The following is a 17,109-nucleotide window of genomic DNA, read 5'->3' on the forward strand; positions in this document are numbered from 1 at the left end:
TCACAAAGGAGTATTTTTTTAAAGTTATACAATGAACAAAATATTGAAATACATAAAAGCCTACTTTTTAATTGCTTCTTAATTGTTTATCAGCATTTTCTTTTAAATTTCAGGATCTTGATAGGTATTGGGAACAAAGTTCTTTTAAAAGAAGTTGCTTAGATCTGTAATTTAACATATACATTTTTAAAGGCAAGCTTTAAATGCAGTTTACTCGGTGCAATAACAATGACCTTTTGTGCATTAGAGCCCTTCCAGAACAATCTTTACCATGATGATAATTTATACAGGATATTATAACCCAAAATTTGTGCCAAGGAAAGAATCCTCCCCCGCCCCATGGTTTTGCTACATTAAACAAATTTATGTGAATGCTCCGATTCTGTGTCTCAAATGTACCTCTGTGCATGTAGACAGCTAGTTCTCAGCAGCTTCCCCTCATTCACTTTGATTGAGAAGGCAATTCCATACAAACAGAGAAATGCTTGTGCTGGACTCTCTCTTTCATTGAGGAGAATATGGAAGCACACTGTGTGCACATTCAGTCCCCTGAGCGCACAGCAAATAACTAAATAAGGATTAACCTATTCCATAATGATAGTAATGGCTTTGATGGTGGTGGAAAAACATGAGGTCCCCCCCTCCCTTTCCCAGGAAAATCAACCTTCAGAAAGGGAGAAATGATATATTAATACAAGACATAGTGGTAGAAGGGAAGAGCTGTATGGGGAATATTTGTGGTGTGGTGGGTTAATCAATGCGTCCAGGGCTAATGATGGCTTCAGCTAACACTGACCATGTTGCTGGAAATAAAACTGCAGAAAGTCATTTTGGTTCATTGTTATAAAATAATATAACTCATATATTTAAGGCTGAAATCTGAACTAATCATAATGTTTCTGTCATTGGCTGACAGTTTTTGAGCCATTTACTGTGAAGTAGTTTCATGAATGTCAGCAGAATTACACCAGGGTAAATAGCTTACTATCCAGAGTCATGGTTTACTACTTGCAATTCTAGAGATAATAGAACAATTGTGTCTCATTTGTTGTAATCTGACCTGTAATCTACTGCTGTAATCCATACACACAATGCAGCAAGGATGCCAGCAAAAGTAACAGTAAAACCTGTAATTGAAAAATGCCATTTCTGCTCCATTTAGCTGTAAGCAGACTTTTATTTCTGGCTAAGCAGCACACGCCCAGCAGGGGGCTACAAATCCCCATCCATTTTCTTCGACAGACTCAAGAGGAAGAGAAGGAAATTCCTTCTGTCATCTGAAACAACCTTTCAGAGATGCCTTAAGACTCGGCATTTCGATCTTGCTGTGTCTAAGGCCAGTCAAATATTTAATTTCAAATATATTTTCCCCTCATTAAAACTGCCAGAATAATTTCTCCTTTCAAGATCTCTCTCCCCCTACCCCAGTGTTTGAGCAATGCAGAACTGTGATATTTTTTGTTGGAAGCAATTGTAAGTATCTTTCAGTTGCCAATTATATAGTTTGTTGCTGCTCTTAAGTTATACTGAAATCCTGTTCAAGGGCGAAGATAACACTTTTCAGTCTCTGTGCAGTAGAACCTACCAGAGTTCCATATTAGCGCTGTCCTTGGTGCTAGCTTCTTCAAAGTCGTTGGGAGAAGCAAAGAGAACAATTTCCATTCAACCAGATTTTTCTGGATAAATGTTTGATAAAGCTATAGGGGTTGTCAGAGACTTTGCCCTCTTTCATAAAGCTTAACATCTCCGTTTGCTTTTCTCCAAAATTAAAAGGTCTTTCTTAATTGTCCCCTTTTGGCAGTGTTATGCTTTTAAATAGGTGCATACACCTGTTTTCTCATGAGGCATACCCTCTACAGGAAAAAAAAAGGCTCTGTGCTTTTTAGATTTTCATATATTGAGAAGAGTGTATACTCTGTTTCCCCGAAAGTAAGACCTAGCAGTAATTTCTGATGTACCGCTAATTGCCCTAGTGCATTTTTGGGGGCTAAAATTAATATAAGACACTGTCTTATTTTCCAGGGAAACACGGTATATCTGTATCTCTCTATCTGTCTACACACACAGAGCACAACTTCTGTATTCTCAGGGGTTGCGTTCTCTGCAGTTACCATGGATACGGAAAACGTGAATACAGAGTTACTAAGTCTGTGGAATCACATGGGTTAGGTTCCTCGTGGTCCAAAAAATTGGGTTGAAAATGGTCAAAATGGGCAAAACAAAGTGTCCTACTGTGCTCCGCAGGCCTCCACTGATCCAACAATTCCTCCCAGCAGTCGAAATTTTGACTTTTTTCCCATGGAAAAAGACATTTTAAAAAATGAAACAAGGCACAAAATGGCTCCATTTGACAAATTACCAGAAATTACCTCTGGCTGTCTCCAAACCGTGGATACATGAATTTAATCCCTTTTATGCCGTTTCCACCCATGTATGCCGAGGCTGGGTGTAAATTACTTGACTGCAGATACATGAAACCACAGGTGATGGATCCATGTATAACAAGGTCTGTCCTTTCTCCCCCCCATATAAAATTGCTACATATTTTGAAACACACTTCAGATAGGCCAGGGAAGTTGATACCAAGTAGATCAACATAATTATGAGGACATTTGAAACATTAAGGTATTAGAAATCTGCTCAGAGTATGGCAGGGAGAAGACTTATATTTTGAATGTTCTAGCTCAGAAAACTAAAGTGCAGTGCGAGCCATCTGTCTTTGGGAAGGCAACTAAAATGATTTTCTTATCGCTGAAGATTAGTGATCCAATCAGAAACTCAAAGAAAAATACCACACCACACCAAATACTGACTGGCTTCCTGCTTGTAGCTAGACTTCTGCAGCCTGTTCCAAACAATGGAGATTTGAAATATAGCAAATTTCATTTGTATGAACATAGTTATATACAGTTACGTACAAGCTATTTCATGGGAACATTATGGGGGTTTTTTGGTTTTGTTTTACAAAGTTGATTGCAATGGGAGGCAGTTTTCTGTTTTGTTCATCATGATGACATACGGCGACATCTAATGAGTAATCTACTGGAGTGATTTACTATGCTACTGTATACTTGTAAAGTTATATTATTACTATATTATTGTATGGGCCTGACTGCGTTTTTCTTTTTCTTGCTTCTGTACTGTTCAAAGACTGTAATAACATTTATCTACCTATCGATCATGATAACAAAGTGTTGGAGAGACAACAGTGTACTGTGTGCAAAACGTGAGCCAGCGTGGTGTAGTGGTTAGAGTGCTGGACTAGGACCGGGAAGACCCGAGTTCAAATCCCCATTCAGCCATGATACTTGCTGGGTGACTCTGGGCCAGTCACTTCTCTCTCAGCCTAACCTACTTCGCAGGGTTGTTGTGAGGAGAAACATAAGTATGTAGTACACCGCTCTGGGCTCCTTGGAGGAAGAGCGGGATATAAATGTTATTAATTAATTAATTAATTAATTAAAAGTTACTTTGTCCACTCCAGGCTTACCACTGATCTGGCTGAAGCAATGAGATCAATGCTTTATCACAGATTCAGTAACCAGAGTCACTCATATTGTTATATGGATGAATTCCTTGTCATATGGCCATGAAAATTAGGTATCCAATGTGACCAAAGTAGTTTGCCCAACTTCTACAAACAATTAATAGTCACGTGTAAGGATGCATTTAACAATTTAAAAATCCTCAGTCCTTATTGGTATGGTATGGAATTATTGGTATGGAATTGGCAACTACATACCAATTATTGGTATGGAATTGGCAACTACAGTTGCCAGTTTCTGGGTGAGTCCCCTTGGTTCCACATCTGTCAGTCTTCCAGCAGCTGCTGAGATCCAGATCTTGTTAGTAGAAGGCCTGATTCTGCCACTAATTCTTGCCGCTTCCTTTCAGGAGTAACAATAAACTTGTATTTTGTTTGAATGCTTCTTTAAAGTTTAAGTATACCAGATATTTGACTATGAAACGTGAACTGTGAATCAAGAAATCCTTGTATCAACTCTTGTTTGTGCCACAGACTCATTAGATGACCATAGCCAAGCCAATATCTCTCTGCTTCAATCTTCTCTCTCCAACCATCTGAAATGTGGGGAAATTAATCTGGGAATAATAATACTGACTTGCCGTGCAAGTTTATTGTAAGGATCATTGAGATCATATATGTGAAGCACTTTGGAGACTCTGAAATGCCATATAAGTACATTTTCCATTTTCATATAGCATTGATGAAAGGCGTTGAGAGGGATAAATTTATAAATTGATTCAGAGTTGCTGACTTCCTGATGCAGTTCCATGCCGTGTCTCTTCTTCTCTTTCCCTCTTCCTATTCTCTGGCTATTTTCCCTAAGAGGGTTGCAAGAGTCCTTTGCCTTCCTTCAGCCTTAGGGACTGCACCCCAACCCCACCCTTGTATTCTCGGGTGCCAAAGGTCATTTAGAGAGGACTAAAGAAGTACTTTAAAGGTGTTTGCCTTGCAATTCTCTGGTAATCTTGTAGCCCTCTCTAGCTACTCACTAGATCACAACAGATAAGAACTTCAAGACACTATTGCAGTTGACTCTTCCAGCTTTAGTGGGTTTGGAGAGGCTGACATGATAGAGAAGAATTGGGAACTAGGAAGGTTGTGGTGACCAAGAAGGAAGGAGATCATGTTACCGCTTGTCAACATAAGATGGTAAACTTAACTAATTGTGTCTCCATTACAGACGCAAATATAGTTGCTGATACAGTTGCTAATTTCTCTAGTTATCAATCACTTTATTTCAGAGACTTCAGATATACAAGTGCCAAACATGGTATGTTTAAGCATTAGATCTACAAGCCAGGAACACAGTTCTGAGATGCCTTCTTAAAATTAAAGTGGACTAGTCAGCCAAATGTACAGACGATCTAGAAGCATGTGAACCAAGAGGCAGAGCATCCCTGGAGGTATTCTGTTATACTTCAAATTTTGTTTCTATAATCAATTGCAGCAGACCTGTGTCAGAAGAGACATATTTTCCCCCAGTGTTCTGTTCTTTCAGACTTATTGTTCATCTGCTTCCTCTCCCACTCACCTCCTACATAACATTTGTAGCAGAGCTTCGACTCCACAGAACACACACTCTAAGGAAAAAATAGAGGAAAAATCCCTGCTACATAGGGCTAACGGTTTTTATTGCACAGGATGTTGAACATCCAATCTTTTGATTGATGACTGCAGAGGGACTTCATCTCCTTAGGATCAATACAATGCCGCATACATTGGGCAGTGACTGACCACTTCCAGCTATACTTAAACATCCTATTGTTTACCAAAATATTTCTTTGCTGTAGGCCACTTTAAAATCAATACCACGAGGGACTTGCTCTTTCTTGATGACTTTTGTTTTTGCTCTGTTGAAGTATGCTAATTCAGCATAGCTTGCATATTTTTTAAAAAGCAGCAGTCATGATTAGGAGGTTTGTTTATTTATTTATTTATTTATTTATGGTATATATGAATAACATTCCAGTTGATGAACCCTGTGTTACTGAGCTCAAGGAGTTTCCACAATGTTAGGTTTTAGCGCTTCTGGTTTACTACCAAAACAAGAACTACTGAAGTGTGAATTCTGGAACTAACTGACCCAATGCTTTCCCAGATTTCTGGGACCCAGACTGAATCTGCAAAGTTAAGAACGTAAGATTTTCCTGGAAGATCAGACCAAAGTCTGGGCTTACCTGGAGATCGGGAGACAGGGGGCATGTCCACTGACTGTGGGGTGGCAATTCTGGTGGTGGTGGGAAACAGAGAAGTAACGTTGGCAGGTCAGCGGGTTGTTACAGGGGAAGGGGACATAGAAATCTAATAGCTGTTTCCCCTTCCGGCTGTCCTGCCAGCTCTTTGACCTTGGGGAGCAGTGCCAACCACCCTTAGAACCTCACCTTGCTCCTCTGTAATGCCAGGTCAGTCCAGAACAAATCAGAAACCATCCATGATTTGATTTTGGATGAAATTGCCAACCTGGTGTGTATTACAGAGACTTGGTTTGGGGAGGCTGGGTGCCCAGTGTGGTCCCAGCTTCTCCCTCCAGGGTACTCTGTTGAGGAGCAGGTGAGAGACCGGGGATGGGGGGAGGTGGAGTGGCTGTGGTCTATAAGAATAATATCTCCCTTACCAGGATCCCTGTTAGAGTGTCATACCATATTGAATGTGTGTACTTAAGTTTGGGGACCAGGGATAGACTGGGGCTTCTGTTGGTGTACCGATCTCGCTGCTGCTCAACGGAGTCCCTAACTAAGCTGAGGGACTTGGTCTCGGGTTTGGCGTTGGAGTCCCCCAGGCTTTTGGTGCTGGGGGATGTTCAGTGTTCATTTCGGGACCAATTTGTCCAGGGCGGCTCAGGAGTTCATAGCAGCCATAACGACTATGAGCCTATCTCAAGTGGTCTCGGCACCGAAGCACATTGCAGGTCATGCGCTTGATTTGGTCTTTCACTCTGATGAGAGTGGTGTTCCATGGGTGGGGACTCCTGTGATTTCCCCATTGTCATGGACAGACCACCATCTGGTTAAGGTTGGACTCACAGTCACACCCCACCTTCGCAGGGCTGAGGGACCTATTAGAATGGTCCGCCTGAGAAGGTTATTGGATCCCATAGGATTTCAAGAAGCCTTGGAGGAATTTAGTGTTGGCTCTGCCAGTGATCCTCTTGATGCCCTGGTGGAGAATTGGAACAGCAAACTCACCAGGGCGGTAGACATGATTGCTTCTAAGCATCCTCTCCGACCCACTTCAGAACTGGCCCCTTGGTATATGGAAGAACTACGGGGGCTGAAGCGGCGAGGTACCGGTAGATGACTGAAGCACAGGTGGAGAAAGACTCAGCTTGAATCTGACAGATTGCAACATAGAGCTCATTTGAAGACCTATGCTCAGGCCATACGTATGGCAATCTGCAAGTTCACATCCGGCGGAGTTGTTCAGGGTTGTGAGAGGGCTAGTATGTGCCCCTCCTCACTTGAATCAGAATCTGGAACCATCTACTACCTGTTGTGATGTGTTTAATGTTTTTTCTGGTGGATTAAATCTTTCGTATTCGGGCCGACTTAGATTCCAACTCCACAACTACTTCTGATGTGGAGTGTCTGATGTGGAGGTATCCAGTGACTCCTCTTTTGTGGTTAGGTTGGATCAGTTCCAGTTTGTGACTCCTGAGGATGTGGACAAGCTGATTGGAACGGTGCGGCCTACCACCTGTCCTCTTGACCCTTGTCCGACATGGCTTATACTATCTGGCAGGGGGGTTGTTGTAGAAGGCCTGGTAGAGATTATAAATGCTTCTGAAGAAGCTTCTGAAGAAGCCTACCTTGGATCCCTCAGAGCTAAATAACTATAGGCCTGTCTCCAACCTTCTGTGGCTGGGCAAGGTAATTAATTGAGAGGGTGGTGGCCTCCCAGCTCCAGACAGTCTTGGAGAAAACGGATTATCTAGACCCATTTCAAACTGGCTTCTGGGCTGGCTATGGGGTGGAGACTGTTTTGGTTGGCCTGATGGATGATCTCCAACTGGAGATTGACAGAGGAAGTGTTGGTATATAATTATTTGTACCTAGGGAGCACTGTTCCCTCTAAGAGGGATTCCCAGATGTTGACCAAAGGTAAAGTGTGCCGTCAAGTCGATTTCGATTCCTGATGCCCACAGAGCCCTGTGGTTTTCTTTGGTAGAATACAGGAAGGGTTTACCATTGTCTCCTTCAGCGCAATATGAGATGATGCCTTTCAGCATTTTCCTAGATCGCTGCTGCCCAATATAGTACCAGCGGGGATTCGAATCGGCAACTTTCTGCTTATTAGCCAAGCAGCTCCCCAAATCCCTAGCTGCAATGGCTTTTGCTTGGGGATTCTGGGAGTTGTAGTCAACAAAATCTAGGAATCCCTCTTAGAAGGAACACTGCTAGGGAGTCCCTGGGAATATTAAAAACCACTGTCTTATTTTTGGGTGGCCCATTTTGCTGCCCAGCTGATAGACGCTTAGCCATCTGAGTTCATTTTTAGCATATATATGCTGCAATTAAACATAAATGTCCATAGCTATTATGGTTAATTGCAGTCCATACACAATATTCCCATGGCTGTATCTGTTCAAAGGAGAACTGACAGTTGCACTGTACTTGAAAGAACAAAAGTGCTGAATCTATATATCCCAGATTTGAATAAAACGAATGTATACACATAGCTTTAAAATGCCCATTTTAAAAGGGAAATAAAATTATAAGAAAGAGCAAGATATGTTGTGGGAACAAACTCAAATATGTCCTTATATATATTTAACTACCTGGTAAACTAGTAGAAGGGAACATGAACTGGCATATCTTTTACCTCAGATTGAAAATCATTAATGTAGGCAGGGGTTTTTTTTAATGCAACCACCTGCAGTTTAGAGAAATGGCTTATTTGGGGAAGAAGGAGTAGGCAGGAAAGTTTTTAAAACTCTTGCACATCTGATTACGTAGGAGGTGCTTGCTGAAAACCATGACCCATGCTGAAAACAATGACATTCAATACCTTAATATACTCCAGAAGAGAATAATCCGTTTGTTTTGCAGTTGCAAATATGTTGGGATAGGCCATAAAATTACCTTCAACCTAAGAAAGTAATAATTTTACAGAAAAACCAATAGTAATGAGGAACAAGCTGAAGTAGCCCCAATGAGTTACAGTGCTTAAGATGGCATGTAATTTGCAGCATTAGTTTCAACGTGTAAACTGAGAATAAAATACATATTCATACATTACATTTTAGATGCTTTTTCCAGACATAACCACTGTCTGGAACATAACATTGCAACAGCCATGAGAAGAAGGAACATGTGCATTGGTAAGTCCTCTGGTCATCATGCTGATCTCTAGTTTTCTGCCAGACTACCAACTGTAATATATGGAAAGTTGCTCCTTTTTTGCTCATGGGAGGTTTTCATTCATAACTTCTTTCCTCACTTTAAACAGAAAACTCTCCTAGCCACTCACCTCTACAAACTATCAGCAAGTCAAAAAAGGTTCCCCAATTCACCACCCAGACTGGTACTGAAAGAGTTTCAGCTACAGTAGCCTGACACTCTTGGATTATATAAAGGTTATCTGTCGCTCTGGTTTTAGTAGGCAGTGTTTACCACTGTGTTTTCTGTGAGAAGCAACAGCTGCAGTCACTGTAGCAAAGATTGGGGAGATTAATATTTTTATGAAAGATTGGATGGGTCAGAGGTGGGACATTTTATAGTTGAAAAGAACAGGAGAGCATGTGTGGTGTGCGTGGGGGTGAAAATTTTTAATGAGGAGTGGGAACCCTGTGTTAATTGGTATTTGATTTATTTTATAATGATGTATATTTGCATGTTGTGGTTAGCTGAAAGAGTACGATCCTTGGGCTTAGCATATTTGCAGCCTAAGTGAGATAAAAATGACTTCCTTGCACTCCTGCCCAACATAGTCTATGACAATGGATTTCCTGGACCTAGCAGCATGACACCAGCCCACCTGGCACAATTACTTGCTTGGTCTGAAGGGGGCCTCCTCCGCTATTCATTTAGCCACTTCATATGATCATTAATGGGATAGGACAAGGGCTCCCAAACTGTGGTACTGCAGATATTGCTGAACTACAACTCCCATTATCCCCAGCTACAATTATTACAATTATTATTTATTCGATTTCTATACTGCCCTTCCAAAAATGGCTCAGGGCAGTTTACACAGAGAAATAACGAATAAATAAGATGGCTCCCTGTCCCCAAAGGGCTCACAATCTAAAAGAAACACACGATAGACACCAGCAACAGTCACTGGAGGTACTGTGCTGGGGTGGATAGGGCCATTTACTCCACCCTGCTAAATAAAGAGAATCACCACGTTAAAAGTCCCTCTTTGCCAAGTTAGCAGGGGAATAAGTTGTAGCTGGGGGTGATGAGAGTTGTACAGCAGTATATGGGGTACAACAGGCTGGGAATCCCTGGGATTGGACAAGCACTGCCCAGTATTGCAAGCTTTGTAAACTCCCAATTTTCGGTTGTGCACTAGTGAAAACTTAGGTAGGGGAAGCGGAGAGCGATTGTGAGATGGGTAGGACAGCTGTTCTTCATACCTTGTTAAAGTGCTATGTAGAACGTTGCTGTCCTACCCACCTCCCATTTCACAGACAATCACTCCCCCTCTTCCTACCTAGGTTTTTGCCAGCACACAACTGAAAATTAGGAGTGCACAAGTGTTCCACCCCATTAATGTGACTGGCTTAGCCAGTCATCCCTTGGTGAGGCTCCAGCTTGCCTCCTTCACTCTATTGGAGGTTTCCCTCCTTTTTTGGTATCTATGACTTGCTGCTAGATCCAATAGGGCTTCCACTCTGGTAATATCAAGAGCTGCCAGGGCAAGAGCAGGAACCCATGGATCTGTAAACTGCTGCTCTGTGTGGTGATTCACTGGATCTACAGGTCAGAACATTTAAAGGCTCCCTGTCCAGGCTTGGACTTTGTCTGCAATCGGTAATATTCACTGGCTCATGACCCCAGGCTTGTGAATTCCAGCTTCTGGGTTCCTGACTCCCACTTAGTTGGTGTCTGCAGTCCAGGTCAGACAGCTATATCCGTGTGGATAGGAATGTTTGCCTAATGCCCTCTTACTTGCTTCCCTGTAGCATCTGGTCTCTGTTCATCCTTTCTGTCTTGCTGACCAGCAGAACCCTGAACAACAGAATGTGGTTTTGGGAAGACCTGGTCTATCTACTACTGCAATACTTTTGCTGCCACCACTTTTGCTAATCCACCACTGGGATCGGTGGTGAGGCCAGCCCAGCACCGTTTAAATGAGAACCATGGGAAATATAACTTTCCCTTCAGTCACTATGGTGCTGCCAACCAAGGACTGCATGATTCCCAACTTGGGACATGAAAAGGATAGTCAGAATGCATTGCTTTATGTACTTCAGTGTAGCTTACTTTTAGCCAGTTTACCAGACTTTATTGCCAACCAGTCCTTACTAGTTCTACAGTGTAGTTGGACATCCATAGGCTAGTTGTTTACATATGTCTGAGAAAGGGATTGCCTTGCTGATTTCATGGGAGGCATTGTTGTAGCAAACACATTTGCAGTAGCAAATTCTGTCTGGGAAGTTGGGGCCAGTCTTTTTCAAGGACAGCTTCTAGCTGTAGGATCAGTAGCTGAGGGATGATAACCCCCATCTGTCCCTGATATAAAAGATAATAAAATCTCATCTAAAATGTTTGGGGAGGGAATAATAATTATTTTTTAATTAAAAAGATGCTCTCTCTTTTCTTCTATTAATCCTTCTGATTTTTTTTTTTATCCCTAACATAAGCACTTCACAAATCATCATACCAAATGGCTGACAACAGCCTTTAGTAATATATAATGCAGACTAAAATATTCTATATTTTGTTACCCTTCCCCCATAGAGTTCAGCTGGCTGGGACAGGCTGAGCCAGATTATGCTGCATGTTTTCCTGACTAACATCCCCTCTCAAAGCAGCATTTGGTTCCCTGCTTAATGCAGCTCTCCTAATGCAGCCTCACGTGGACTTAAAAACGACACAATGAGGACCTGAATATTTCCAGCTTTCCCCAGCTCCCAGCTCAGCCAACCACGTATTTAGCAAGGAAGTCTCTACCTGGATGGAACAGGCTGCAGCTGGTTTGCTCCAAACGAAGCCAACATTTCCTCCTGTTTATGCTTTATTTATCTGGTTTTGGGTGGAGAGGGAGAATAGTTATATTACAAGCAAAGGAAGGAAGGACTGGAGTGGTGGGATGCGAACAGAAACGAGCATATCATGTGCTTTAGCTGAGGCAGCTGCAGCAGCAACTCATTAAGTCAGACTGCACCATTTTCTTCTCACCCTGTAACGAGGTGATGCTGGAAGCTGCAAGGAGCTGTCCACCTCCACCCACCCCTTTTGAACGACTGTACAGAGGTGGGTCCGTCCTGGCTCTTTATCCTGGCAACGCAGCCCATCTAGAGGAATCCCAACAGACCTTTCCAATTTGGTGAAATTTGTTTATAGGACATTTTTATTTCAGCTGTCACAGGAAATCTGAAGTGTTTCCTGCTCTCTGTAAGGCTTCTCCTCTACAGTTCTCAGTCCGTGTGCCTGCATGTGTGTTTTTGCAGGGGTGGGAGCAAGAGGGACTCTCCGAGTTTGGAATATGTCAACACTGTGCTGAATTATCGATGCTGCAGAGGCTGGAGCTTAAGGTGCCTGTAGAGGGAGAAGAGGATTGCCCTGTGAATTTCTGGCTTCCAGCATCACCTCATCAGTGCCCTTGTGAGACTAACAAATCACCTGGATATCTGTGGGGTAGGAACTGAGGTGCTTGAGCAGGTGTCTCTCTCTCCAAAATGGCTCACGCTGCTGCTTCCATTAAAAAAGTTCGAGAGGCTGAAATTGATGAGAGAGAGAAGGAGAAAGAGAAGGAAAGAAAAAGGCAGAGGAAAATCTCTAGGGAAAATCGGAAACGCAAGGTATGAACAAACATAGCCTACCATCACCATAAATTCCCCCATATCGGACACGTACACAGATGTTCTCTGCAAGACACGCAGCACTGTCTCTGTTTTCTATTTCCATCCCATAATTTCCATTTGCACCTCCTCCATAGACTTTCTCCCTTCTTCCACTAACCTTACTCTAATGAGAGTAAATAAAGGATAATCCTTCAACTCATGGCCAGTAGCACTAATATAGCCTTTCTTTTATCTTCAAAGGAACTAGACTCTGTTTTGATCACTCTGGAGCCAGGTGTTTTATGCCCCCAGCTGTTTTGAAGCTCTTTGTTGGCAGGGAGGGTGGTGATTTTGTACTGTGCCTAATCAAGATAGGTTTTGTGCTACCCTTTCCCCTTTTCTCTATTTCCATTCTTTGTTAAATAATTGCATGCATCTTTACAGCAAATCCAAATGCTATAAGCAGACCTCTGTCTTAGTGCTTGCAGTACTGATGCTGCAGTCAGGAATTGATACTTTACCCCATTATCCTATGTGTCCCATTACGTTCCTAGATTCCTGTTTTAGCATTCCTTTGTGTTCTTTGCCCTCATATGCTGCAGATGTTTGGCTTATTTGATTTTGGTTTTGACTTGTGTTGAAGTAAGCATCTGCAATCTGTCTCTGTTTCTTCCAGTTCTGACAAATGTTCCTTAATCATTCTTCTCTGAAGCAATTGTAATATTGCTTAGTTTTGGATATGTGGTTAGTACTGAGAAGCTAGTGACAGTTTATTTCCTTTAAAAAAACAACACCAGTTTTCACCAAATGCTGGCCAGTTGCTCATTTGCTAAGGAAACTATAATGTCTCCCGAAAAATCTATCTGTCTCTTTCTCTTTTGGTAAAAAAAGCTATAAGAATAACAGTGGTATTGTTGGACATCTTGAGGATGTATATTTGTGTGGAAAGCATATTCTTAGAAACTCACAACCACTCTTTTCTTAGATAGCTTTACACAGTGGCCCTTATAGGTATAGAGGTTAAAAACAAAAGTGTGCTGTCATGTGTGAAGATCATGCTTGTTTGTTTTCCTTACTGCCTGTACACAAGTTGGGAACCCCCTGTTAATGGAGTTTCCCCAATGCATTTGTTAAATAGGCAAGTGTGTAATCTTCACATTTGATGATGTTCGTTCATTTTTCTATACCTTTATAACCTCAAAGGGCCCAGCCTCCTTAACTTTCAGGCTGGTTCTTTAGCTACTTTTTTTTAGAATGCTACAGAAGGTCATGATTTGGTTAAAATTGGGGGGAAATAGAGGGTGTTTTATTATGGATTCCCTATCCCCCCCATGTGAGCACTAATGTAAATTAATTGAGGGAAGCCACAATCTTGGAGTGGCTATTAGTATATATTAGTATATTGTGTATTTGCTGCATTTTAACTTGTATATAGTGCTGCCTTGTTTTCTTTTGCCATACAAACTGTCTGCTCTTCCAAGTCCAAGATGGTAATTGTCATCGTTTCTAGCACATTGCGCCCACATTCTTCCTTATGCCTGAGTGCAAATGGCAAATGAAGAAGGCCCCAGTGATGCTACATCTTAATTTACAGAAATGCTTTGCAAATCACCAGAACCACTATCCCTGCTGTTCTTTCTGTATATCTCTGGAATTTATCTAATTTCCATACCTTGCCATTGTGAAATGAATTATTCAGGCTGAATTCATTAAGATCACGGGGTTTTGTGTTTTTTTAAAAAATTGCCTATTCGTTAAGCTGCTGGATACCTATGGGAAGCTCAGATGTGATCTGTCTGACTTTTCAAAGGCTTTGTTTGCAGCATTCATTAAGTTGCATTAGAATTCTCTTTATCAGAACATGAATGTCATTTCTAATACAGGCAGTGCTGTGAAGCCTGTAATGTGGTTGCTGCAGACAGATTGCGATTACTATCCTAATCCCCTAAATGGGGCACTACAGCATAAGCCAGCTCTTTGATTATATCTTTGATCATTTTATTGTTTATAAAACATATAATATTGTTTTTCTGTGATGTGTGATGCATAAATATGGGCTCATGATTTTTTGCACGTATAGATGGCTAAGAAAAGGGTGGGTTGCATGAATCTGATTTTGGAAATACCTTTGCTTTTATGTCTGTTTTAAATAGGGATGCTAGGGTTCTTTAATTAAAGTTGGATATAATTAAATCAGTCCCTTCTGGCATCCCTTTTACACAGGCTGTTGTATGGCCTTGATTGGAACCAGGCAGACTTAGAGCACCACATGTTAGTAATATGTTGGCAACAGAGAGGGGAGAGACCAGGATATTCCTAAGAAAAATAATAGGCCAAGGCTCAGAACATACAGGGGAATCACTGTGCCTGTATTTGCTTGATTCCACTTAATATTCAGCCACCAGACTCAATGTATCTGCCTTTTACTGCATTGTTATATAAATAACCATCTTGGCCACGCAGCAAACTTGCTTTCCAACAGGGTGGGTGTGGTTTAGATTTGATAACCTTTTCTTTCTTCTGGAAGTGTATATTGGAAGTGCTAATTTGTGGGTGCACTTCCTGTATATAAGAATATATTATCTTATCTGTATATAAGATAAAGGATGCAATCATATCTATGTATTGCAAAGTAATGAACATCTCTGGAGGATACTGAGCCACATCCCTTCAGTTTCATGGTAGACAAAAGGCAGGAGAACCTTGCAGGATTGAGATGACAAACAAATGGGATTTGGTGGCTTCTCAGTAACTTTGGTCTAGGGGTGTGTGCGCGTCAAACAGTGTTTTCTCAAATGTTTGTGTGTGCATGTGACTCCAGTGGGGTGGGGTGAGATGGGATGCGAACTTCCAGTAGATAGAGGAAACATAAACAGCTTGAAAACTTATTGCCATATAGGCCTCAAGACCAGCTGCTTTCTAACTTTTCTCATGACCCAGTTGAGGGGAATCACTTATTTCTGCAACCCAAAAGAATAATTTATTCTCGTAAGAGGTTCCATAAAAGCATAGTAGGGCAATATATGCTAGGGCTTATTGATTTGCATTTCTCAGCCTGTGTCTCCACAGCAGTGAGTGGAAAAAAGTTCTCCTTAGTTGATTGGCTACCTTCAAAACTGCTACATTGTGGACGTAGTGCATAAGCTTTGGCAATCTTAACAGAAGCAAACTATTAGTCCTGCATCTGAATGACTGTGATGTTGCAGATGATATTTTAAGAGATCATACACATTTCAGTTGGCAAGGAGCCTATTGCCGAATACCCCTGATACTGGGTTATAAGCCATATTTGAAAACCACTGCACTAGACAGGCAATATTCATGGCTTTTCAAAGCCTACTCAAGGGGTAGGCAACAGCATCAATGCAACTGATGAATGGAAGAAGTGGAGTTCCACTTTCCTGACTATTGTGGCATATAGGAACCAGAGAAGATAAGTGCTGTGGGAAGGGGGAACTACTGTGAAGGGAAGGGAAGCCAAGAAAGTAAGTGTGCGTGTTTAAGAGCCAAGCTAATGAGGATGAAACAGTGCATGGTATGTATATATGCTTGGATGGGTATAGTCAATGAGGTTCTAATAAGGAAGGGCAAGGAGAATCTTGTAATATTATGGTGGTGTGCCATTCCATAAAGTTTGAGAAACACTGGCCTATCTATAATGTCATGCACTAGGAGGTTATGAAGCCCTTGGCAGTGATTGACTTGCCTGCTTGCTACATAGAGGCTGGTCCATTAGAAGGGGCTTGGGCTGTTTTAGGCTGAGCTTCTCTATTCCTAACTGCTTGGGTTCAGCAGAGCTGCTTTCACCCCATGTTACCATTGTCTGAACTGTTCAGATCCTAGATGGGATTAGGCAGGTAGGATGAACTTTGGAGGGACGAGAAATAGAGAGTAGGAATAAATGGACAGTTTTCACAATGGAGGTAGGTAGGAAATGGGGTCTCTCAGAGATTGGTACTGGGACCAGTGCTCTTTAACTTGTTCATAAACGATCTAGAAGTTGGGGTGACCAGCAAAGTGGCCAAATTTGCAGATGACACTAAACTATTTAGGGTAGTGAAATCCACAACAGATTGTGAGGAACTCCAAAAAGATCTCTCCAAACTGCGGGACTGGGCGGCAAAATGGAAAATGCAGTTCAATGTAAGCAAGTATAAAGTGATGCACATCGGGGCAAAAAACATCAACTTCACATATACGCTGATGGGATCTGAGCTATCAGTGACTGACCAGGAGAGAGATCTTGGAGTCATGGTGGACAGCTCATTGAAAGTGTTGTCTCAGTGTGTGGCAGCTGTGAAAAAAGCTAATACCATGCTAGGAATCATTAGGAGGGGATTGAAAATAAAAATGCTAGTATTACAATGCCCTTATACAAATCTATGGTGCAGCCACATCTGGAGTACTGCGTACAGCTTTGGTCACTGTATCTTAAGAAGGATATTGTAGACCTGGAAAAGGTGCAGAAGAGGGCAACCAGAATGATCAGGGCCTGGAGCACCTTCCTTCTGAGGCTAGGCTACAGCATCTGGAGTTCTTTGCCTTTGAAAAGAGGTGACTAAGGGGAGACATAATCAAAGTGTGTAAAATTATGCATGGAGTGGAGAAGGTAGATGGAGAGAAATTTTTCTCC

General features: G+C 41.8%; 1 protein-coding gene across 17 annotated transcripts in view; it reads left to right on the top strand.

Annotated features, from left to right (window-relative positions):
- Positions 1 to 17,109, top strand: part of ANK2 (ankyrin 2) — a 509,522-nt gene that overhangs the window by 247,044 nt on the left and 245,369 nt on the right. For 2 of the 17 annotated variants that reach the window (XM_053254698.1, XM_053254677.1), the window contains exon 1: positions 11,730 to 12,494. The exons of 12 other annotated variants lie outside the window; for them this stretch is intronic. In XM_053254698.1, the coding sequence (XP_053110673.1) occupies positions 12,372 to 12,494 (123 nt within the window). In that variant the 5' untranslated portion in view covers positions 11,730 to 12,371. Of the gene's footprint in view, positions 1 to 11,721; positions 12,495 to 17,109 lie in introns of those variants that run through there. 3 more of the 17 variants (XM_053254696.1, XM_053254683.1, XM_053254653.1) reach the window with 2 other exon arrangements.

Source organism: Hemicordylus capensis, chromosome 5 (assembly GCF_027244095.1).
Source record: "Hemicordylus capensis ecotype Gifberg chromosome 5, rHemCap1.1.pri, whole genome shotgun sequence".
NCBI lineage: Eukaryota > Metazoa > Chordata > Lepidosauria > Squamata > Cordylidae > Hemicordylus > Hemicordylus capensis.